General features: G+C 42.9%; 1 protein-coding gene across 1 annotated transcript in view; it reads left to right on the top strand.

The window, feature by feature from the left end:
- The window catches only part of LOC311108883 (lysophosphatidylcholine acyltransferase 1), a 123,097-nt gene that overhangs the window by 73,836 nt on the left and 24,064 nt on the right, over positions 1–25,197 (top strand). Inside the window, exon 3 of the mRNA XM_084151675.1 lies at positions 22,303–22,517. Within this exon, the coding sequence (XP_084007801.1) occupies positions 22,303–22,517 (215 nt within the window). The remainder of the gene's footprint in view (positions 1–22,302; positions 22,518–25,197) is intronic.

Raw genomic sequence — 25,197 nt, forward strand, 5'->3', positions numbered from 1 at the left:
TTGTAGTGTCTCTAACCCTTTCCTCTCTATTTAGTAGTGTCTCTAATCCTTTCCTCTCTATGTTTTAGTGTCTCTAACCTTTTCCTCTCTGTAGTAGTGTCTCTAACCCTTTCCTCTCTGTAGTAGTGTCTCTAACCCGTTCCTCTCTGTAGTAGTGTATCTGACCTTTTCCTCTCTGTTGTAGTGTCTCTAACCCTTTCCTCTCTGTTGTAGTGTCTCTAACCCTTTCCTCTCTATGTAGTTGTCTCTAACCCTTTCCTCTCTATGTAGTAGTGTCTCTAACCCTTTCCTCTCTGTAGTAGTTTCTATAACCCTTTCCTCTCTATGTAGTAGTGTCTCTAACCCTTTCCTCTCTGTAGTAGTGTCTCTGACCCTTTCCTCTATGTAGTAGTTTCTCTATCCCTTTCCTCTCTTTGTTGTAGTGTCTCTATCCCTTTCCTCTCTATGTAGTAGTGTCTCTAATCCTTTCCTCTCTATGTTTTAGTGTCTCTAACCATTTCCTCTCTGTAGTAGTGTCTCTAACCCTTTCCTCTCTGTAGTAGTGTCTCTAACCCGTTCCTCTCTGTAGTAGTGTCTCTGACCCTTTCCTCTCTGTTGTAGTGTCTCTATCCCTTTCTTCTCTGTTGTAGTGTCTCTAACCCTTTCCTCTCTATGTAGTTGTCTCTAACCCTTTCCTATCTATGTAGTAGTGTCTCTAACCCTTTCCTCTCTGTAGTACTTTCTCTAACCCTTTCCTCTCTTAGTAGTAGTGTCTCTAACCCTTTCCTCTCTGTAGTAGTGTCTCTAACCCTTTCCTCTCTGTTGTAGTGTCTCTAACCATTTCCTCTCTATGTTGTAGTGTCTCTAACCCTTTCCTCTCTATTTTGTAGTGTCTCTAACCCTTTCCTCTCTATGTTGTAGTGTCTCTAACCCTTTCCTCTCTGTAGTAGTGTCTCTAACCCTTTCCTCTACATGTTGTAGTGTCTCTAACCCTTTCCTCTACATGTTGTAGTGTCTCTAACCCTTTCCTCTCTCTGTTGTAGTGTCTCTAACCCTTTCCTCTCTCTGTTGTAGTGTCTCTAACCCTTTCCTCTCTATGTAGTAGTGTCTCTAACCCTTTCCTCTCTATGTTCTAGTGTCTCTAACCCTTTCCTCTCTATGTAGTAGTGTCTCTGACGCTTTCCTTTCTGTTGTAGTCTCTCTAACCCTTTCCTCTCTGTAGTAGTGTCTCTAACCCTTTCCTCTCCATGTTGTAGTGTCTCTAACCTTTTCCTCTCTTTAGTAGTGTCTCTAACCCTTTCCTCTCTATGTTGTAGTGTCTCTAACCCTTTATTCTCTGTAGTAGTGTCTCTAACACTTTCCTCTCTATGTTGTAGTGTCTCTAACCCTTTCCTCTCTGTAGTAGTGTCTCTAACCCTTCCTCTCTATGTTGTAGTTTCTCTAACCCTTTCCCCCCTTTGTTGTAGTGTCTCTAACCCTTTCCTCTCTATGTAGTAGTGTCTCTAATCCTTTCCTCTCTATGTTTTGGTGTCTCTAACCTTTTCCTCTCTGTAGTAGTGTCTCTAACCCTTTCCTCTCTGTAGTAGTGTCTCTAACCCTTTCCTCTCTGTAGTAGTGTCTCTAACCCTTTCCTCTCTGTTATAGTGTCTCTAACCCTTTCCTCTGTATGTAGTTGTCTCTAACCCTTTCCTCTCTATGTAGTAGTGTCTCTAACCCTTTCCTCTCTGTAGTAGTTTATATAACCCTTTCCTCTCTATGTAGTAGTGTCTCTAACCCTTTCCTCTCTGTAGTAGTGTCTCTAACCCTTTCATCTCTGTTGTAGTTTCTCTAACCCTTTCCTCTCTATATTGTAGTGTCTCTAACCCTTTCCTCTCTATGTAGTAGTGTCTCTAACCTTTCCTCTATGTATTAGTGTCTCTAACCCTTTCCTCTCTATGTTGTAGTGTCTCTACCCATTCATCTCTGTGTTGTAGTGTCTCTAACCCTTTCCTCTCTGTAGTAGTGTCTCTAACCCTTTCCTCTCTATGTAGTAGTGTCTCTAACCCTTTCCTCTATGTATTAGTGTCTCTAACCCGTTCCTCTCTATGTTGTAGTGTCTCTAACCCTTTCCTCTCTATGTTGTAGTGTCTCTAACCTTTCCTCTATGTATTAGTGTCTCTAACCCTTTCCTCTCTATGTTGTAGTGTCTCTAACCCTTTCCTCTCTGTTGTAGTATCTCTAAACCTTGCCTCTCTCTGTTGTAGTGTCTCTAACCCTTTCCTCTCTGTGTTGTAGTTTCTCTAACCCTTTCCTCTCTATGTTGTAATGTATCTAACCCTTTCCTCTCTATGTAGTAGTTTCTCTAACCCTTTCCTCTCTTTGTTGTAGTGTCTCTAACCCTTTCCTCTCTATGTAGTAGTGTCTCTAATCCTTTCCTCTCTATGTTTTAGTGTCTCTAACCTTTTCCTGTCTGTAGTAGTGTCTCTAACCCTTTCCTCTCTGTAGTAGTGTCTCTAACCCGTTCCTCTCTGTAGTAGTGTATCTGACCCTTTCCTGTCTGTTGTAGTGTCTCTAACCCTTTCCTCTCTGTTGTAGTGTCTCTAACCCTTTCCTCTCTATGTAGTTGTCTCTAACCCTTTCTTCTCTGTAGTAGTGTCTCTAACCTTTCCTCTCTGTAGTAGTTTCTATAACCCTTTCCTCTCTATGTAGTAGTGTCTCTAACCCTTTCCTCTCTGTAGTAGTGTCTCTAACCCTTTCATCTGTTGTAGTTTCTCTAACCCTTTCCTCTCTATGTTGTAGTGTCTCTAACCCTTTCCTCTCTATAGTAGTGTCTCTGACCCTTTCCTCTCTGTTGTAGTTTCTCTAACCCTTTCCTCTCTCTGTTGTAGTGTCTCTAACCCCTTCCTCTCTATGTAGTAGTTTCTCTATCCCTTTCCTCTCTTTGTTGTAGTGTCTCTATCCCTTTCCTCTCTATGTAGTAGTGTCTCTAATCCTTTCCTCTCTATGTTTTAGTGTCTCTAACCCTTTCCTCTCTGTAGTAGTGTATCTAACCCTTTCCTCTCTGTAGTAGTGTCTCTAACCCATTCCTCTCTGTAGTAGTGTCTCTGACCCTTTCCTCTCTGTTGTAGTGTCTCTATCCCTTTCTTCTCTGTTGTAGTGTCTCTAACCCTTTCCTCTCTATGTAGTTGTCTCTAACCCTTTCCTATCTATGTAGTAGTGTCTCTAACCCTTTCCTCTCTGTAGTACTTTCTCTAACCCTTTCCTCTCTTAGTAGTAGTGTCTCTAACCCTTTCCTCTCTATGTAGTAGTGTCTCTAACCCTTTCCTCTCTATGTTTTAGTGTCTCTAACCCTTTCCTCTCTATGTTCTAGTGTCTCTAACCCTTTCCTCTCTATGTAGTAGTGTCTCTGACGCTTTCCTTTCTGTTGTAGTGTCTCTAACCCTTTCCTCTCTGTAGTAGTGTCTCTAACCCTTTCCTCTCCATGTTGTAGTGTCTCTAACCTTTTCCTCTCTGTAGTAGTGTCTCTAACCCTTTCCTCTCTATGTTGTAGTGTCTCTAACCCTTTATTCTCTGTAGTAGTGTCTCTAACACTTTCCTCTCTATGTTGTAGTGTCTCTAACCCTTTCCTCTCTGTAGTAGTGTCTCTAACCCTTACTCTCTATGTTGTAGTTTCTCTAACCCTTTCCCCCCTTTGTTGTAGTGTCTCTAACCCTTTCCTCTCTATGTAGTAGTGTCTCTAATCCTTTCCTCTCTATGTTTTAGTGTCTCTAACCTTTTCCTCTCTGTAGTAGTGTCTCTAACCCTTTCCTCTCTGTAGTAGTGTCTCTAACCCTTTCCTCTCTGTAGTAGTGTCTCTAACCCTTTCCTCTCTGTTATAGTGTCTCTAACCCTTTCCTCTCTATGTAGTTGTCTCTAACCCTTTCCTCTCTATGTAGTAGTGTCTCTAACCCTTTCCTCTCTGTAGTAGTTTATATAACCCTTTCCTCTCTATGTAGTAGTGTCTCTAACCCTTTCCTCTCTGTAGTAGTGTCTCTAACCCTTTCATCTCTGTTGTAGTTTCTCTAACCCTTTCCTCTCTATATTGTAGTGTCTCTAACCTTTTCCTCTCTGTAGTAGTGTCTCTAACCCTTTCCTCTCTCTGTTGTAGTGTCTCTAACCCTTTCCTCTCTCTGTTGTAGTGTCTCTAACCCTTTCCTCTCTATGTAGTAGTGTCTCTAACCCTTTCCTCTCTATGTTTTAGTGTCTCTAACCCTTTCCTCTCTATGTTCTAGTGTCTCTAACCCTTTCCTCTCTATGTAGTAGTGTCTCTGACCCTTTCCTCTCTATGTTTTAGTGTCTCTAACCCTTTCCTCTCTGTAGTAGTGTCTCTGACCCTTTCCTCTCTGTTGTAGTTTCTCTAACCCTTTCCTCTCTCTGTTGTAGTGTCTCTAACCCCTTCCTCTCTATGTAGTAGTTTCTCTATCCCTTTCCTCTCTTTGTTGTAGTGTCTCTATCCCTTTCCTCTCTATGTAGTAGTGTCTCTAATCCTTTCCTCTCTATGTTTTAGTGTCTCTAACCCTTTCCTCTCTGTAGTAGTGTCTCTAACCCTTTCCTCTCTGTAGTAGTGTCTCTTACCCGTTCCTCTCTGTAGTAGTGTCTCTGACCCTTTCCTCTCTGTTGTAGTGTCTCTATCCCTTTCTTCTCTGTTGTAGTGTCTCTAACACTTTCCTCTCTATGTAGTTGTCTAACCCTTTCCTCTCTATGTAGTAGTGTCTCTAACCCTTTCCTCTCTGTAGTACTTTCTCTAACCCTTTCCTCTCTTAGCAGTAGTGTCTCTAACCCTTTCCTCTCTGTAGTAGTGTCTCTAACCTTTTCCTCTCTGTAGTAGTGTCTCTAACCCTTTCCTCTCTCTGTTGTAGTGTCTCTAACCCTTTCCTCTCTCTGTTGTAGTGTCTCTAACCCTTTCCTCTCTATGTAGTAGTGTCTCTAACCCTTTCCTCTCTATGTTTTAGTGTCTCTAACCCTTTCCTCTCTATGTTCTAGTGTCTCTAACCCTTTCCTCTCTATGTAGTAGTGTCTCTGACCCTTTCCTCTCTATGTTTTAGTGTCTCTAACCCTTTCCTCTCTGTAGTAGTGTCTCTGACCCTTTCCTCTCTGTTGTAGTTTCTCTAACCCTTTCCTCTCTCTGTTGTAGTGTCTCTAACCCCTTCCTCTCTATGTAGTAGTTTCTCTATCCCTTTCCTCTCTTTGTTGTAGTGTCTCTATCCCTTTCCTCTCTATGTAGTAGTGTCTCTAATCCTTTCCTCTCTATGTTTTAGTGTCTCTAACCCTTTCCTCTCTGTAGTAGTGTCTCTAACCCTTTCCTCTCTGTAGTAGTGTCTCTTACCCGTTCCTCTCTGTAGTAGTGTCTCTGACCCTTTCCTCTCTGTTGTAGTGTCTCTATCCCTTTCTTCTCTGTTGTAGTGTCTCTAACACTTTCCTCTCTATGTAGTTGTCTAACCCTTTCCTCTCTATGTAGTAGTGTCTCTAACCCTTTCCTCTCTGTAGTACTTTCTCTAACCCTTTCCTCTCTTAGCAGTAGTGTCTCTAACCCTTTCCTCTCTGTAGTAGTGTCTCTAACCCTTTCCTCTCTGTTGTAGTGTCTCTAACCCTTTCCTCTCTATGTTGTAGTGTCTCTAACCCTTTCCTCTCTGTAGTAGTGTCTCTAACCCTTTCCTCTCTATGTAGTAGTGTCTCTAACCTTTCCTCTATGGATTAGTGTCTCTAACCCTTTCCTCTCTATGTTGTAGTGTCTCTAACCCTTCCCTCTTTATGATGTAGTGTCTCTAACCCTTTCCTCTATGTAGTAGTGTCTCTAACCCTTTCCTCTCTGTAGTAGTGTCTCCAACCCTTTACTCTATGTTGTAGTGTCTCTAACCCTTTACTCTATGTTGTAGTGTCTCTAACCCTTTCCTCTATGTTGTAGTGTCTCTAACCCTTTCCTCTCTATGTAGTAGTGTCTCTAACCCTTTCCTCTCTCTGTTGTTTTGTCTCTAACCCTTTCCTCTCTATGTAGTAGTGTCTCTAACCCTATCCTCTCTGTAGTAGTGTATCTAACCCTTTCCTCTCCATGTTGTAGTGTCTCTAACCTTTTCCTCTCTGTAGTAGTGTCTCTAACCCTTTCCTATCTCTGTTGTATTGTCTCTAACCCTTTCCTCTCTATGTAGTAGTGTCTCTAACCCTTTCCTCTCTGTAGTAGTGTCTCTAACCCTTTCTTCTCAATGTTGTAGTGTCTCTAACCCTTTCCTCTCTGTAGTAGTGTGTCTAACACTTTCCTCTCTATGTTGTAGTGTCACTAACCCTTTCCTCTCTGTTGTAGTTTCTCTAACCCTTTCTTCTCTGTTGTAGTATCTCTAAACCTTGCCTCTCTCTGTTGTAGTGTCTCTAACCCTTTCCTCTCTGTGTTGTAATTTCTCTAACCCTTTCCTCTCTATGTTGTAGTGTCTCTAACCCTTTCCTCTCTATGTAGTAGTGTCTCTAATCCTTTCCTCTCTATGTTTTAGTGTCTCTAACCCGTTCCTCTCTGTAGTAGTGTATCTGACCCTTTCCTCTCTGTAGTAGTGTCTCTAACCCTTTCCTCTCTATGTAGTAGTGTCTCTAACCCTTTCCTCTATGTATTAGTGTCTCTAACCCTTTCCTCTCTATGTTGTAGTGTCTCTAACCCTTTCCTCTCTATGTTGTAGTGTCTCTAACCTTTCCTCTATGTATTAGTGTCTCTAACCCTTTCCTCTCTATGTTGTAGTGTCTCTAACCCTTTCCTCTCTGTTGTAGTATCTCTAAACCTTGCCTCTCTCTGTTGTAGTGTCTCTAACCCTTTCCTCTCTGTGTTGTAGTTTCTCTAACCCTTTCCTCTCTATGTTGTAATGTATCTAACCCTTTCCTCTCTATGTAGTAGTTTCTCTAACCCTTTCCTCTCTTTGTTGTAGTGTCTCTAACCCTTTCCTCTCTATGTAGTAGTGTCTCTAATCCTTTCCTCTCTATGTTTTAGTGTCTCTAACCTTTTCCTGTCTGTAGTAGTGTCTCTAACCCTTTCCTCTCTGTAGTAGTGTCTCTAACCCGTTCCTCTCTGTAGTAGTGTATCTGACCCTTTCCTGTCTGTTGTAGTGTCTCTAACCCTTTCCTCTCTGTTGTAGTGTCCCTAACCCTTTCCTCTCTATGTAGTTGTCTCTAACCCTTTCTTCTCTGTAGTAGTGTCTCTAACCCTTTCCTCTCTGTAGTAGTTTCTATAACCCTTTCCTCTCTATGTAGTAGTGTCTCTAACCCTTTCCTCTCTGTAGTAGTGTCTCTAACCCTTTCATCTCTGTTGTAGTTTCTCTAACCCTTTCCTCTCTATGTTGTAGTGTCTCTAACCCTTTCCTCTCTGTAGTAGTGTCTCTGACCCTTTCCTCTCTGTTGTAGTTTCTCTAACCCTTTCCTCTCTCTGTTGTAGTGTCTCTAACCCCTTCCTCTCTATGTAGTAGTTTCTCTATCCCTTTCCTCTCTTTGTTGTAGTGTCTCTATCCCTTTCCTCTCTATGTAGTAGTGTCTCTAATCCTTTCCTCTCTATGTTTTAGTGTCTCTAACCCTTTCCTCTCTGTAGTAGTGTATCTAACCCTTTCCTCTCTGTAGTAGTGTCTCTAACCCATTCCTCTCTGTAGTAGTGTCTCTGACCCTTTCCTCTCTGTTGTAGTGTCTCTATCCCTTTCTTCTCTGTTGTAGTGTCTCTAACCCTTTCCTCTCTATGTAGTTGTCTCTAACCCTTTCCTATCTATGTAGTAGTGTCTCTAACCCTTTCCTCTCTGTAGTACTTTCTCTAACCCTTTCCTCTCTTAGTAGTAGTGTCTCTAACCCTTTCCTCTCTGTAGTAGTGTCTCTAACCCTTTCCTCTCTGTTGTAGTGTCTCTAACCATTTCCTCTCTATGTTGTAGTGTCTCTAACCCTTTCCTCTCTATGTTGTAGTGTCTCTAACCCTTTCCTCTCTGTAGTAGTGTCTCTAACCCTTTCCTCTCCATGTTGTAGTGTCTCTAACCTTTTCCTCTCTGTAGTAGTATCTCTAACCCTTTCCTCTCTCTGTTGTAGTGTCTCTAACCCTTTCCTCTCTCTGTTGTAGTGTCTCTAACCCTTTCCTCTCTATGTAGTAGTGTCTCTAACCCTTTCCTCTCTATGTTTTAGTGTCTCTAACCCTTTCCTCTCTATGTTCTAGTGTCTCTAACCCTTTCCTCTCTTTGTTGTAGTGTCTCTATCCCTTTCCTCTCTATGTAGTAGTGTCTCTAACCCTTTCCTCTCTGTAGTAGTGTCTCTAACCCTTTCCTCTCTGTTGTAGTGTCTCTATCCCTTTCTTCTCTGTTGTAGTGTCTCTAACCCTTTCCTCTCTGTAGTACTTTCTCTAACCCTTTCCTCTCTTAGCAGTAGTGTCTCTAACCCTTTCCTCTCTGTAGTAGTGTCTCTAACCCTTTCCTCTCTATGTTGTAGTGTCTCTAACCCTTCCCTCTTTATGTTGTAGTGTCTCTAACCCTTTCCTCTATGTAGTAGTGTCTCTAACCCTTTCCTCTCTGTAGTAGTGTCTCCAACCCTTTACTCTATGTTGTAGTGTCTCTAACCCTTTACTCTATGTTGTAGTGTCTCTAACCCTTTCCTCTATGTTGTAGTGTCTCTAACCCTTTCCTCTCTATGTAGTAGTGTCTCGAACCCTTTCCTCTCTCTGTTGTTTTGTCTCTAACCCTTTCCTCTCTATGTAGTAGTGTCTCTAACCCTTTCCTCTCTATGTTGTAGTGTCTCTAACCCTATCCTCTCTGTAGTAGTGTATCTAACCCTTTCCTCTCCATGTTGTAGTGTCTCTAACCTTTTCCTCTCTGTAGTAGTGTCTCTAACCCTTTCCTCTCTCTGTTGTATTGTCTCTAACCCTTTCCTCTCTATGTAGTAGTGTCTCTAACCCTTTCCTCTCTATGTTGTAGTGTCTCTAACCCTTTCCTCTCTGTAGTAGTGTCTCTAACCCTTTCTTCTCAATGTTGTAGTGTCTCTAACCCTTTCCTCTCTGTAGTAGTGTCTCTAACACTTTCCTCTCTATGTTGTAGTGTCACTAACCCTTTCCTCTCTGTTGTAGTTTCTCTAACCCTTTCTTCTCTGTTGTAGTATCTCTAAACCTTGCCTCTCTCTGTTGTAGTGTCTCTAACCCTTTCCTCTCTGTGTTGTAATTTCTCTAATCCTTTCCTCTCTATGTTTTAGTGTCTCTAACCCTTTCCTCTCTGTAGTAGTGTATCTGACCCTTTCCTCTCTGTTGTAGTGTCTCTAAGCCTTTCCTCTCTATGTAGTTGTCTCTAACCCTTTCATCTCTATGTAGTAGTGTCTCTAACCCTTTCCTCTCTGTAGAAGTTTCTATAACCCTTTCCTCTCTGTAGTAGTGTCTCTAACCCTTTCCTCTCTGTAGTAGTGTCTCTAACCCTTTCATCTCTGTAGTAGTGTCTCTAACCCTTTCCTCTCTATGTTGTAGTGTCTCTAACCCTTTCCTCTCTATGTTGTAGTGTCTCTAACCCTTTCCTCTCTGTAGTAGTGTCTCTAACCCTTTCCTCTCTATGTAGTAGTGTCTCTAACCTTTCCTCTATGTATTAGTGTCTCTAACCCTTTCCTCTATGTTGTAGTGTCTCTACCCATTCATCTCTATGTTGTAGTGTCTCTACCCATTCATCTCTATGTTGTAGTGTCTCTAACCCTTTCCTCTCTGTTGTAGTGTCTCTAACCCTTTCCTCTCTGTGTTGTAGTTTCTCTAACCCTTTCCTCTCTATGTAGTAGTGTCTCTAACCCTTTCCTCTCTGTAGTACTTTCTCTAACCCTTTCCTCTCTTAGCAGTAGTGTCTCTAACCCTTTCCTCTCTGTAGTAGTGTCTCTAACCCTTTCCTCTCTGTTGTAGTGTCTCTAACCCTTTCCTCTCTATGTTGTAGTGTCTCTAACCCTTTCCTCTCTGTAGTAGTGTCTCTAACCCTTTCCTCTCTATGTAGTAGTGTCTCTAACCTTTCCTCTATGGATTAGTGTCTCTAACCCTTTCCTCTCTATGTTGTAGTGTCTCTAACCCTTCCCTCTTTATGATGTAGTGTCTCTAACCCTTTCCTCTATGTAGTAGTGTCTCTAACCCTTTCCTCTCTGTAGTAGTGTCTCCAACCCTTTACTCTATGTTGTAGTGTCTCTAACCCTTTACTCTATGTTGTAGTGTCTCTAACCCTTTCCTCTATGTTGTAGTGTCTCTAACCCTTTCCTCTCTATGTAGTAGTGTCTCTAACCCTTTCCTCTCTCTGTTGTTTTGTCTCTAACCCTTTCCTCTCTATGTAGTAGTGTCTCTAACCCTATCCTCTCTGTAGTAGTGTATCTAACCCTTTCCTCTCCATGTTGTAGAGTCTCTAACCTTTTCCTCTCTGTAGTAGTGTCTCTAACCCTTTCCTCTCTCTGTTGTATTGTCTCTAACCCTTTCCTCTCTATGTAGTAGTGTCTCTAACCCTTTCCTCTCTGTAGTAGTGTCTCTAACCCTTTCTTCTCAATGTTGTAGTGTCTCTAACCCTTTCCTCTCTGTAGTAGTGTGTCTAACACTTTCCTCTCTATGTTGTAGTGTCACTAACCCTTTCCTCTCTGTTGTAGTTTCTCTAACCCTTTCTTCTCTGTTGTAGTATCTCTAAACCTTGCCTCTCTCTGTTGTAGTGTCTCTAACCCTTTCCTCTCTGTGTTGTAATTTCTCTAACCCTTTCCTCTCTATGTTGTAGTGTCTCTAACCCTTTCCTCTCTATGTAGTAGTGTCTCTAATCCTTTCCTCTCTATGTTTTAGTGTCTCTAACCCGTTCCTCTCTGTAGTAGTGTATCTGACCCTTTCCTCTCTGTAGTAGTGTCTCTAACCCTTTCCTCTCTATGTAGTAGTGTCTCTAACCCTTTCCTCTATGTATTAGTGTCTCTAACCCTTTCCTCTCTATGTTGTAGTGTCTCTAACCCTTTCCTCTCTGTTGTAGTATCTCTAAACCTTGCCTCTCTCTGTTGTAGTGTCTCTAACCCTTTCCTCTCTGTGTTGTAGTTTTTCTAACCCTTTCCTCTCTATGTTGTAATGTATCTAACCCTTTCCTCTCTATGTAGTAGTTTCTCTAACCCTTTCCTCTCTCTGTTGTAGTGTCTCTAACCCTTTCCTCTCTATGTAGTAGTGTCTCTAACCCTTTCCTCTCTATGTTTTAGTGTCTCTAACCCTTTCCTCTCTATGTTCTAGTGTCTCTAACCCTTTCCTCTCTTTGTTGTAGTGTCTCTATCCCTTTCCTCTCTATGTAGTAGTGTCTCTATCCCTTTCTTCTCTGTTGTAGTGTCTCTAACCCTTTCCTCTCTATGTAGTTGTCTAACCCTTTCCTCTCTATGTAGTAGTGTCTCTAACCCTTTCCTCTCTGTAGTACTTTCTCTAACCCTTTCCTCTCTTAGCAGTAGTGTCTCTAACCCTTTCCTCTCTGTAGTAGTGTCTCTAACCCTTTCCTCTCTATGTTGTAGTGTCTCTAACCCTTCCCTCTTTATGTTGTAGTGTCTCTAACCCTTTCCTCTATGTAGTAGTGTCTCTAACCCTTTCCTCTCTGTAGTAGTGTCTCCAACCCTTTACTCTATGTTGTAGTGTCTCTAACCCTTTACTCTATGTTGTAGTGTCTCTAACCCTTTCCTCTATGTTGTAGTGTCTCTAACCCTTTCCTCTCTATGTAGTAGTGTCTCTAACCCTTTCCTCTCTCTGTTGTTTTGTCTCTAACCCTTTCCTCTCTATGTAGTAGTGTCTCTAACCCTTTCCTCTCTATGTTGTAGTGTCTCTAACCCTATCCTCTCTGTAGTAGTGTATCTAACCCTTTCCTCTCCATGTTGTAGTGTCTCTAACCTTTTCCTCTCTGTAGTAGTGTCTCTAACCCTTTCCTCTCTCTGTTGTATTGTCTCTAACCCTTTCCTCTCTATGTAGTAGTGTCTCTAACCCTTTCCTCTCTATGTTGTAGTGTCTCTAACCCTTTCCTCTCTGTAGTAGTGTCTCTAACCCTTTCTTCTCAATGTTGTAGTGTCTCTAACCCTTTCCTCTCTGTAGTAGTGTCTCTAACACTTTCCTCTCTATGTTGTAGTGTCACTAACCCTTTCCTCTCTGTTGTAGTTTCTCTAACCCTTTCTTCTCTGTTGTAGTATCTCTAAACCTTGCCTCTCTCTGTTGTAGTGTCTCTAACCCTTTCCTCTCTGTGTTGTAATTTCTCTAACCCTTTCCTCTCTATGTTGTAGTGTCTCTAACCCTTTTCTCTCTATGTAGTAGTGTCTCTAATCCTTTCCTCTCTATGTTTTAGTGTCTCTAACCCGTTCCTCTCTGTAGTAGTGTATCTGACCCTTTCCTCTCTGTTGTAGTGTCTCTAACCCTTTCCTCTCTATGTAGTTGTCTCTAACCCTTTCATCTCTATGTAGTAGTGTCTCTAACCCTTTCCTCTCTGTAGAAGTTTCTATAACCCTTTCCTCTCTGTAGTAGTGTCTCTAACCCTTTCCTCTCTGTAGTAGTGTCTCTAACCCTTTCATCTCTGTAGTAGTGTCTCTAACCCTTTCCTCTCTATGTTGTAGTGTCTCTAACCCTTTCCTCTCTATGTTGTAGTGTCTCTAACCCTTTCCTCTCTGTAGTAGTGTCTCTAACCCTTTCCTCTCTATGTAGTAGTGTCTCTAACCTTTCCTCTATGTATTAGTGTCTCTAACCCTTTCCTCTCTATGTTGTAGTGTCTCTAACCCTTTCCTCTCTATGTTGTAGTGTCTCTAACCTTTCCTCTATGTATTAGTGTCTCTAACCCTTTCCTCTATGTTGTAGTGTCTCTACCCATTCATCTCTATGTTGTAGTGTCTCTACCCATTCATCTCTATGTTGTAGTGTCTCTAACCCTTTCCTCTCTGTTGTAGTGTCTCTAACCCTTTCCTCTCTGTGTTGTAGTTTCTCTAACCCTTTCCTCTCTATGTTGTAATGTCTCTAACCCTTTCCTCTCTATGTAGTAGTTTCTCTAACCCTTTCCTCTCTTTGTTGTAGTGTCTCTAACCCTTTCCTCTCTATTTAGTAGTGTCTCTAATCCTTTCCTCTCTATGTTTTAGTGTCTCTAACCTTTTCCTCTCTGTAGTAGTGTCTCTAACCCTTTCCTCTCTGTAGTAGTGTCTCTAACCCGTTCCTCTCTGTAGTAGTGTATCTGACCCTTTCCTCTCTGTTGTAGTGTCTCTAACCCTTTCCTCTCTGTTGTAGTGTCTCTATCCCTTTCCTCTCTATGTAGTTGTCTCTAACCCTTTCCTCTCTATGTAGTTGTCTCTAACCCTTTCCTCTCTGTAGTAGTTTCTAAAACCCTTTCCTCTCTATGTAGTAGTGTCTCTAACCCTTTCCTCTCTGTAGTAGTGTCTCTAACCCTTTCATCTCTGTTGTAGTTTCTCTAACCCTTTCCTCTCTATGTAGTAGTGTCTCTAACCCTTTCCTCTCTGTAGTAGTGTATCTAACCCTTTCTTCTCAATGTTGTAGTGTCTCTAACCCTTTCCTCTCTGTAGTAGTGTGTCTAACACTTTCCTCTCTATGTTGTAGTGTCTCTAACCCTTTCCTCTCTGTAGTAGTGTGTCTAACACTTTCCTCTCTATGTTGTAGTGTCACTAACCCTTTCCTCTCTGTTGTAGTTTCTCTAACCCTTTCTTCTCTGTTGTAGTATCTCTAAACCTTGCCTCTCTCTGTTGTAGTGTCTCTAACCCTTTCCTCTCTGTGTTGTAATTTCTCTAACCCTTTCCTCTCTATGTTGTAGTGTCTCTAACCCTTTCCTCTCTATGTAGTAGTGTCTCTAATCCTTTCCTCTCTATGTTTTAGTGTCTCTAACCCGTTCCTCTCTGTAGTAGTGTATCTGACCCTTTCCTCTCTGTAGTAGTGTCTCTAACCCTTTCCTCTCTATGTAGTAGTGTCTCTAACCCTTTCCTCTATGTATTAGTGTCTCTAACCCTTTCCTCTCTATGTTGTAGTGTCTCTAACCCTTTCCTCTCTGTTGTAGTATCTCTAAACCTTGCCTCTCTCTGTTGTAGTGTCTCTAACCCTTTCCTCTCTGTGTTGTAGTTTTTCTAACCCTTTCCTCTCTATGTTGTAATGTATCTAACCCTTTCCTCTCTATGTAGTAGTTTCTCTAACCCTTTCCTCTCTCTGTTGTAGTGTCTCTAACCCTTTCCTCTCTATGTAGTAGTGTCTCTAACCCTTTCCTCTCTATGTTTTAGTGTCTCTAACCCTTTCCTCTCTATGTTCTAGTGTCTCTAACCCTTTCCTCTCTTTGTTGTAGTGTCTCTATCCCTTTCCTCTCTATGTAGTAGTGTCTCTATCCCTTTCTTCTCTGTTGTAGTGTCTCTAACCCTTTCCTCTCTATGTAGTTGTCTAACCCTTTCCTCTCTATGTAGTAGTGTCTCTAACCCTTTCCTCTCTGTAGTACTTTCTCTAACCCTTTCCTCTCTTAGCAGTAGTGTCTCTAACCCTTTCCTCTCTGTAGTAGTGTCTCTAACCCTTTCCTCTCTATGTTGTAGTGTCTCTAACCCTTCCCTCTTTATGTTGTAGTGTCTCTAACCCTTTCCTCTATGTAGTAGTGTCTCTAACCCTTTCCTCTCTGTAGTAGTGTCTCCAACCCTTTACTCTATGTTGTAGTGTCTCTAACCCTTTACTCTATGTTGTAGTGTCTCTAACCCTTTCCTCTATGTTGTAGTGTCTCTAACCCTTTCCTCTCTATGTAGTAGTGTCTCTAACCCTTTCCTCTCTCTGTTGTTTTGTCTCTAACCCTTTCCTCTCTATGTAGTAGTGTCTCTAACCCTTTCCTCTCTATGTTGTAGTGTCTCTAACCCTATCCTCTCTGTAGTAGTGTATCTAACCCTTTCCTCTCCATGTTGTAGTGTCTCTAACCTTTTCCTCTCTGTAGTAGTGTCTCTAACCCTTTCCTCTCTCTGTTGTATTGTCTCTAACCCTTTCCTCTCTATGTAGTAGTGTCTCTAACCCTTTCCTCTCTATGTTGTAGTGTCTCTAACCCTTTCCTCTCTGTAGTAGTGTCTCTAACCCTTTCTTCTCAATGTTGTAGTGTCTCTAACCCTTTCCTCTCTGTAGTAGTGTCTCTAACACTTTCCTCTCTATGTTGTAGTGTCACTAACCCTTTCCTCTCTGTTGTAGTTTCTCTAACCCTTTCTTCTCTGTTGTAGTATCTCTAAACCTTGCCTCTCTCTGTTGTAGTGTCTCTAACCCTTTCCTCTCTGTGTTGTAATTTCTCTAACCCTTTCCTCTCTATGTTGTAGTGTCTCTAACCCTTTTCTCTCTATGTAGTAGTGTCTCTAATCCTTTCCTCTCTATGTTTTAGTGTCTCTAACCCGTTCCTCTCTGTAGTAGTGTATCTGACCCTTTCCTCTCTGTTGTAGTGTCTCTAACCCTTTCCTCTCTATGTAGTTGTCTCTAACCCTTTCATCTCTATGTAGTAGTGTCTCTAACCCTTTCCTCTCTGTAGAAGTTTCTATAACCCTTTCCTCTCTGTAGTAGTGTCTCTAACCCTTTCCTCTCTGTAGTAGTGTCTCTAACCCTTTCATCTCTGTAGTAGTGTCTCTAACCCTTTCCTCTCTATGTTGTAGTGTCTCTAACCCTTTCCTCTCTATGTTGTAGTGTCTCTAACCCTTTCCTCTCTGTAGAAGTTTCTATAACCCTTTCCTCTCTGTAGTAGTGTCTCTAACCCTTTCCTCTCTGTAGTAGTGTCTCTAACCCTTTCATCTCTGTAGTAGTGTCTCTAACCCTTTCCTCTCTATGTTGTAGTGTCTCTAACCCTTTCCTCTCTATGTTGTAGTGTCTCTAACCCTTTCCTCTCTGTAGTAGTGTCTCTAACCCTTTCCTCTCTATGTAGTAGTGTCTCTAACCTTTCCTCTATGTATTAGTGTCTCTAACCCTTTCCTCTCTATGTTGTAGTGTCTCTAACCCTTTCCTCTCTATGTTGTAGTGTCTCTAACCTTTCCTCTATGTATTAGTGTCTCTAACCCTTTCCTCTATGTTGTAGTGTCTCTACCCATTCATCTCTATGTTGTAGTGTCTCTACCCATTCATCTCTATGTTGTAGTGTCTCTAACCCTTTCCTCTCTGTTGTAGTGTCTCTAACCCTTTCCTCTCTGTGTTGTAGTTTCTCTAACCCTTTCCTCTCTATGTTGTAATGTCTCTAACCCTTTCCTCTCTATGTAGTAGTTTCTCTAACCCTTTCCTCTCTTTGTTGTAGTGTCTCTAACCCTTTCCTCTCTATTTAGTAGTGTCTCTAATCCTTTCCTCTCTATGTTTTAGTGTCTCTAACCTTTTCCTCTCTGTAGTAGTGTCTCTAACCCTTTCCTCTCTGTAGTAGTGTCTCTAACCCGTTCCTCTCTGTAGTAGTGTATCTGACCCTTTCCTCTCTGTTGTAGTGTCTCTAACCCTTTCCTCTCTGTTGTAGTGTCTCTATCCCTTTCCTCTCTATGTAGTTGTCTCTAACCCTTTCCTCTCTATGTAGTTGTCTCTAACCCTTTCCTCTCTGTAGTAGTTTCTAAAACCCTTTCCTCTCTATGTAGTAGTGTCTCTAACCCTTTCCTCTCTGTAGTAGTGTCTCTAACCCTTTCATCTCTGTTGTAGTTTCTCTAACCCTTTCCTCTCTATGTTGTAGTGTCTCTAACCCTTTCCTCTCTATGTAGTAGTGTCTCTAACCTTTCCTCTATGTATTAGTGTCTCTAACCCTTTCCTCTCTATGTTGTAGTGTCTCTACCCATTCATCTCTATGTTGTAGTGTCTCTGACCCTTTCCTCTCTGTAGTAGTGTCTCTAACCCTTTCCTCTCTGTTGTAGTGTCTCTAACCCTTTCCTCTATATGTTGTAGTGTCTCTAACCCTTTCCTCTCTATGTTGTAGTGTCTCTAACCCTTTCCTCTCTATGTAGTAGTGTCTCTAACCTTTACTCTATGTATTAGTGTCTCTAACCCTTTCCTCTCTATTTTGAAGTGTCTCTACCCATTCATCTCTATGTTGTAGTGTCTCTAACCCTTTCCTCTATGTAGGAGTGTCTCTAACCCTTTCCTCTATGTTGTAGTGTCTCTAACCCTTTCCTCTATGTAGGAGTGTCTCTAACCCTTTCCTCTATGTTGTAGTGTCTCTAACCCTTTCCTCTATATAGTAGTGTCTCTAACCCTTTCTTCTCTCTGTTGTAGTGTCTCTAACCCTTTCCTCTCTGTAGTAGTGTCTCTAACCCTTTCCTCTCCATGATGTAGTGTCTCTAACCCTTTCCTCTCTGTAGTAGTGTCTCTAACCCTTTCCTCTCTATGTTGTAGTGTCTCTAACCCTTTCCTCTCTATGTTGTAGTGTCTCTAACCATTTCCTCGCTATATAGTAGTGTCTCTAACCCTTTCCTCTCTATGTTGTAGTGTCTCTAACCCTTTCCTCTCTGTAGTAGTGTCTCTAACCCTTTCCTCTCCATGATGTAGTGTCTCTAACCCTTTCCTCTCTGTAGTAGTGTCTCTAACCCTTTCCTCTCTATGTTGTAGTGTCTCTAACCCTTTCCTCTCTATGTAGCAGTGTCTCTAACCCTTTCCTCTCTCTGTTGTAGTGTCTCTATCCCTTTCCTCTCTGTAGTAGTGTCTCTAACCCTTTCCTCTCTATGTTGTAGTGTCTCTAACCCTTTCCTCTCTGTTGTAGTGTCTCTAACCCTTTCCTCTCTATGTTGTAGTGTCTCTAACCCTTTCCTCTCTGTTGTAGTATCTCTAACCCTTTCCTCTCTATGTTGTAGTGTCTCTAACCCTTTCCTCTCTGTAGTAGTGTCTCTAACCCTTTCCTCTCTATGTTGTAGTGTCTCTACCCATTTCCTCTCTGTAGTAGTGTCTCTAACCCTTTCATCTCTATGTTTTAGTGTCTCTAACCCTTTCCTCTCTATCTAGTAGTGTCTCTAACCCTTTCATCTCTATGTTGTAGTGTCTCTAACCCTTTCCTCTCTATGTAGTAGTGTCTCTAACCCTTTCCTCTCTATGTGGTAGTGTCTCTAACCCTTTCCTCTCTGTTGTAGTGTCTCTAACCCTTTCTTCTCTATGTTGTAGTGTCTCTAACCCTTTCCTCTCATTAGTAGTGTCTCTAACCCTTTCCTCTCATTAGTAGTGTCTCTAACCCTTTCCTCTCTATGTTGTCGTGTCTCTAACCCTTTCCGCTCTGTAGTAGTGTCTCTAACCCTTTCCTCTCTATGTTGTAGTGTCTCTAACCCTTTCCTCTCTATGTAGTAGTGTCTCTAACCCTTTCCTCTCTGTAGGAGGGTCTCTAACCCTTTCCTCTCTATGTTGTAGTGTCTCTAACCCTTTCCTCTCTATTTTGTAGTGTCTCTAACCCTTTCCTCTCTGTTGTAGTGTCTCTAACCCTTTCCTCTCTGTTGTAGTGTCTCTAACCCTTTCCTCTCATGATGTAGTAGTATCTCTAACCCTTTCCTCTCTGTTGTAGTGTCTCTTACCCTTTCCTCTATGTTGTAGTGTCTCTAACCCTTTCCTCTATATAGTAGTGTCTCTAACCCTTTCTTCTCTCTGTTGTAGTGTCTCTAACCCTTTCCTCTCTGTAGTAGTGTCTCTAACCCTTTCCTCTCCATGATGTAGTGTCTCTAACCCTTTCCTCTCTGTAGTAGTGTCTCTAACCCTTTCCTCTCTATGTTGTAGTGTCTCTAACCCTTTCCTCTCTATGTTGTAGTGTCTCTAACCATTTCCTCGCTATATAGTAGTGTCTCTAACCCTTTCCTCTCTATGTTGTAGTGTCTCTAACCCTTTCCTCTCTGTAGTAGTGTCTCTAACCCTTTCCTCTCCATGATGTAGTGTCTCTAACCCTTTCCTCTCTGTAGTAGTGTCTCTAACCCTTTCCTCTCTATGTTGTAGTGTCTCTAACCCTTTCCTCTCTATGTAGCAGTGTCTCTAACCCTTTCCTCTCTCTGTTGTAGTGTCTCTATCCCTTTCCTCTCTGTAGTAGTGTCTCTAACCCTTTCCTCTCTATGTTGTAGTGTCTCTAACCCTTTCCTCTCTGTTGTAGTGTCTCTAACCCTTTCCTCTCTATGTTGTAGTGTCTCTAACCCTTTCCTCTCTGTTGTAGTATCTCTAACCCTTTCCTCTCTATGTTGTAGTGTCTCTAACCCTTTCCTCTCTGTAGTAGTGTCTCTAACCCTTTCCTCTCTATGTTGTAGTGTCTCTACCCATTTCCTCTCTGTAGTAGTGTCTCTAACCCTTTCATCTCTATGTTTTAGTGTCTCTAACCCTTTCCTCTCTATCTAGTAGTGTCTCTAACCCTTTCATCTCTATGTTGTAGTGTCTCTAACCCTTTCCTCTCTATGTAGTAGTGTCTCTAACCCTTTCCTCTCTATGTGGTAGTGTCTCTAACCCTTTCCTCTCTGTTGTAGTGTCTCTAACCCTTTCTTCTCTATGTTGTAGTGTCTCTAACCCTTTCCTCTCATTAGTAGTGTCTCTAACCCTTTCCTCTCATTAGTAGTGTCTCTAACCCTTTCCTCTCTATGTTGTCGTGTCTCTAACCCTTTCCGCTCTGTAGTAGTGTCTCTAACCCTTTCCTCTCTATGTTGTAGTGTCTCTAACCCTTTCCTCTCTATGTAGTAGTGTCTCTAACCCTTTCCTCTCTGTAGGAGGGTCTCTAACCCTTTCCTCTCTATGTTGTAGTGTCTCTAACCCTTTCCTCTCTATTTTGTAGTGTCTCTAACCCTTTCCTCTCTGTTGTAGTGTCTCTAACCCTTTCCTCTCTGTTGTAGTGTCTCTAACCCTTTCCTCTCATGATGTAGTAGTATCTCTAACCCTTTCCTCTCTGTTGTAGTGTCTCTTACCCTTTCCTCTCTGTTGTAGTGTCTCTAATCCTTTCCTCTCCGTTGTAGTATCTCTGCAGACTAAAGGCTATTATTATTTTTAGATTTTTGCCTCTCTAGATGTCAGTGTCTATATGTCTTTAAATATACACAGAGTGTACAAAACATTAAGACACTTTCCTAATATTGAGTTGCACCCCCCTCCTCCCCTCCCTTCCCCTCCCCTCCCCTTTTGCCACCTGAACAGTCTCAATCTGTCGGGGCATGGACTCTACAAGGTGTCGAATGCGTTTTCAAAGGGATGCTGGCCCATGTTGACTCCAATGCTTCCCACAGTTGTGTCAAGTTGTCTGGATGTCCTTTGGGTGGTGGACCATTCTTGATACACACGGAAAACTGTTGAGCGTGAAAAACCCAGCACTGTTGCAGTTCTTGACACAAACCGGTGCGCCTGGCACCAACTACCCATAACCCCGTTCAAAGGCACTTAAATATTTAGTCTTGCCCATTCACCCTTTGAACGGCACACATACACAATCCATGTCTCAAGGCTTAAAAATCCTTCTTTAACCTGTCTCCTCCCCTTCATCTACACTGATTGAAGTGGATTTAACAAGTGACATCAAGAAGGGATCATAGCTTTCACCTGGTCAGTCTGTCATTGAAAGAGCAGGTGTTCCTAATGTTTTGTCCACTCAGTGTATTTTAGTCTGTTTGAATTCATTAGTTTCTATTTCTGGTCATTAATTAGGCTACTTAACTGTTGAATAGAGGGTAGTGTCGTGTGTTGCCTCAGCTAGATAGTGTGTCAATGTTTGACGCCTGCCTGAGCCAGTCCCCTGTGGATTGGAGAAGCTGTTGGTGACTCTCCTCTCCTCCTCTTCTGGAGATGTGTGGTCCACTGTCTCTGTCTGTCTGTCTTTCTGTCTGTGTCTGTGATGTTGTTCTTTGGAGTTGTTCGCTGTAGCCTCTGTCTGGAAGAGTGTCTGCTTGGCTTGTTAGCTGAAGGGTCGTTATGAAATAGGGATGCAAATTTCAGTCAGTTTTTCAGCCGACTAACAGACCCTCATTAACTGGTCAGTTTTGCTGCTGACTAACAGACCCTCATTAACCGGTCAGTTTTGCTGCTGACTAACAGACCCTCATTAACTGGTCAGTTTTTCCAAACAGTAAAATGAGATAACCAACAGAAAATACTATGCACGCATACAAGGAAGGAACATTTTTATTAAGAGCTTCATGGAAACATTCAACAATAGCAAGACTATCGTCTTACAGTCAAAAGGCCTATTATTGAATATGCAACTCCTGTAATGAAGCAGCTAATAAAAAATCATTTTCAAACATTTGCCAAAATGCGATTAGCGGGAAAACACTTCTAAACAGCGCACCTAATGCGAGCGGTCCAGAAAGAGGGGGAATCTAATAGCAACAACTATGATGGATCGTTATGACTAGGATTGTGCCTTTGGCTTCTGGACAACAAAATAAAGTCTGTGAAAACAGGAGAGAAATGCTGGTTAATGCCATGAGGAAGTCTCTATAAAATAATTGCCTCCATGTTTCTATGGATGGATTTTGTCAAGGCTACTTTGAAGCAAGGTCAGACATGCCTCATTATTTGAAGTAAAGTGAAACGTTCAGGTTTCAAACAATTATACTGCCTCAAGCTCACATTACATTATACTGCCTCAAGCTCACATTACATTATACTGCCTCAAGCTCACATTACATTATACTGATTATACTGCCTCAAGCTCACATTATATTATACTGCCTCAAGCGCACATTACATTATACTGCCTCAAGCGCACATTACATTATACTGCCTCAAGCTCACAATACATTATACTGCATCAAGCGCACATTACATTATACTGCCTCAAGCTCACATTACATTATACTGCCTCAAGCGCACATTACATTATACTGCCTCAAGCTCACATTACATTATACTGCCTCAAGCTCACATGACATTATACTGCCTCAAGCGCACATTACATTATACTGCCTCAAGCTCACATTACATTATACTGCCTCAAGCGCACATTGCAAAGTGGTGGGTGATGCACTGATAGCCTGCATACCATCAAAACAGTGTTTATCACACACTTGCATTTAGAATTGTTATTTGTTGTGCAATGACTTGGCTTACAAAAGCACATCTTTCACTCAAGTACCAGCTTTTTGAGGAGCTGCTCTCGCGCTGTCTGACAGGTGATGTCTGTAGAAGAATGGTTGAAGGGACTCTCCTGTTGTGGTGTCTGCTCAATGTCTGGAGAATAATGGTTGAAGGGACTCTCCTGCACATTGTACTGTCTGTCCTCTAAATAAACAACATTGTTTGGTTCTGTCTATCCTCTAAATAAACAACATTGTTTGGTTCTGTCTGTCCTCTAAATAAACAACATTGTGTGGTTCTATCCTCTAAATAAACAACATTCTGTGGTTCTGTCTATCCTCTAAATAAACAGTATTGTGTTGTTCTGTCTACCCTCTAAATAACTAAATGTAACAAATGTCTCCCTCCAGGTTTGTGGACATTGCTCTGAGGACCATCATGCGGGTCATGTGGTTTGCAGGAGGTTTCCATTGGATGACGGTGAAGGGGCGCCAGGCGCTACCGGCGGAGGCTCCTATCCTAACCCTGGGACCCCACTCCTCCTACTTCGACGCTATCCCCGTCACCATGTCCATGGCCTCCATCGTCATGAAGGCAGAGAGCAAGGACATCCCTGTCTGGGGCAGTGAGTAGCATTCTCTATGTCCCTCTGTCTCACTGTCTATTTCTCTGTCTCTCTCTTGTTATCTCTGTCTGTGTCCCTGTCTCTCTCTCTCGCTCTGTCTGTTTTCATTCAATTTCATTCAAATGGCTTTATTGGCATGGGAAACAAGTTTACATTGCCACAGCTAGTGAAATAGATAATAAACAAAAGTAAAATAAACTATCAGAAATTAACAGTAAACATTACACAAAAGTTTACTCTCTTTCTGTCTGACTGTCTCTTTTCCTCGATCTCACTCTCTCTCTCTTTCTTTCTCTCTCTCTCTTGCACAACCCCAATTAAATCTGTCGCAACCCTGTAGCTCAGTTGGTAGAGCATGGCGCTTGCAACGCCAGGGTTGTGGGTTCAACCTTTTACTGCAGTGTTGTTGGCCGAGTGTCAAGCCGGGATCTAATAACCTCCTTAACATCTTCTTAGGGTAACCAGGCATAGCTGAGGGATTGTATTTGTACATCAATTGTGTTCAGCAGCAGCAGCAGGCCTAGTCTGTAATATAATCATGTTGGCTGTGCTGTGTAGTTCTAGCCTAGCTCCCTGGGACTAATGGCTGTGCTGTGTAGTGACTAGGCTAGCTCCCTGGACTAATGGCTGTGATGTGTAGTGGCTAGGCTAGCTCCCTGGGACTAATGGCTGTGATGTGTAGTGGCTAGGCTAGCTCCCTGGACTAATGGCTGTGATGTGTAGTGACTAGGCTAGCTCCCTGGACTAATGGCTGTGATGTGTAGTGACTAGGCTAGCTCCCTGAGACTAATGGCTGTGATGTGTAGTGGCTAGGCTAGCTCCCTGGACTAATGGCTGTGATGTGTAGTGGCTAGGCTAGCTCCCTGGACTAATGGCTGTGATGTGTAGTGACTAGGCTAGCTCCCTGGACTAATGGCTGTGATGTGTAGTGACTAGGCTAGCTCCCTGGGACTAATGGCTGTGATGTGTAGTGGCTAGGCTAGCTCCCTGGACTAATGGATGTGATGTGTAGTGACTAGGCTAGCTCCCTGGACTAATGGCTGTGATGTGTAGTGACTAGGCTAGCTCCCTGGGACTAATGGCTGTGATGTGTAGTGGCTAGGCTAGCTCCCTGGACTAATGGCTGTGATGTGTAGTGGCTACGCTAGCTCCCTGGACTAATGGATGTGATGTGTAGTGGCTAGGCTAGCTCCCTGGACTAATGGCTGTGATGTGTAGTGACTAGGCTAGCTCCCTGGGACTAATGGCTGTGATGTGTAGTGGCTACGCTAGCTCCCTGGGACTAATGGCTGTGATGTGTAGTGGCTAGGCTAGCTCCCTGGGACTAATGGCTGTGATGTGTAGTGACTAGGCTAGCTCCCTGGGACTAATGGCTGTGATGTGTAGTGGCTACGCTAGCTCCCTGGGACTAATGGCTGTGATGTGTAGTGGCTAGGCTAGCTCCCTGGACTAATGGATGTGATGTGTAGTGGCTACGCTAGCTCCCTGGGACTAATGGCTGTGATGTGTAGTGGCTAGGCTAGCTCCCTGGACTAATGGATGTGATGTGTAGTGGCTAGGCTAGCTCCCTGGGACTAATGGATGTGATGTGTAGTGGCTAGGCTAGCTCCCTGGGACTAATGGCTGTGATGTGTAGTGACTAGGCTAGCTCCCTGGGACTAATGGCTGTGATGTGTAGTGGCTAGGCTAGCTCCCTGGGACTAATGGCTGTGATGTGTAGTGACTAGGCTAGCTCCCTGGGACTAATGGCTGTGATGTGTAGTGGCTACGCTAGCTCCCTGGGACTAATGGCTGTGATGTGTAGTGGCTACGCTAGCTCCCTGGGACTAATGGATGTGATGTGTAGTGGCTAGGCTAGCTCCCTGGGACTAATGGCTGTGATGTGTAATGGCTAGCCTAGCTCCCTGGGACTAATGGCTGTGATGTGTAGTGGCTAGGCTAGCTCCCTGGGACTAATGGATGTGATGTGTAGTGGCTAGGCTAGCTCCCTGGGACTAATGGCTGTGATGTGTAGTGGCTAGGCTAGCTCCCAGCACTGATAAACAGAGGAATAACTGTGCTGTGCAGTTTAGGCTAGCTAGAATAGCTCTCCTGGACGCCCAGCTGTGTGGTGTAGGGTAGCTAGGCTAGCTGTATTGTGTAGGGTAGCAGTAGCTAGGCTAGCTGTATTGTGTAGGGTAGCAGTAGCTAGGCTAGCTGTACTGTGTAGGATAGCAGTAGCTAGGCTAGCTGTAGTGTGTAGGGTAGCAGTAGCTAGGCTAGCTGTAGTGTGTAGGGTAGCAGTAGCTAGGCTAGCTGTATTGTGTAGTGTAGCAGTAGCTAGGCTAGCTGTATTGTGTAGGATAGCAGTAGCTAGGCTAGCTGTACTGTGTAGGGTAGCAGTAGCTAGGCTAGCTGTAGTGTGTAGGGTAGCAGTAGCTAGGCTAGCTGTACTGTGTAGGGTAGCAGTAGCTAGGCTAGCTGTATTGTGTAGTGTAGCAGTAGCTAGGCTAGCTGTATTGTGTAGTGTAGCAGTAGCTAGGCTAGCTGTATTGTGTAGTGTAGCAGTAGCTAGGCTAGCTGTACTGTGTAGGGTAGCAGTAGCTAGGCTAGCTGTACTGTGTAGGGTAGCAGTAGCTAGGCTAGCTGTACTGTGTAGGGTAGCAGTAGCTAGGCTAGCTGTACTGTGTAGGGTAGCAGT

Source organism: Coregonus lavaretus (genome assembly GCF_964263955.1).
Source record: "Coregonus lavaretus genome assembly, chromosome: 3".
In the NCBI taxonomy this organism is placed as follows: Eukaryota; Metazoa; Chordata; class Actinopteri; order Salmoniformes; family Salmonidae; genus Coregonus; species Coregonus lavaretus.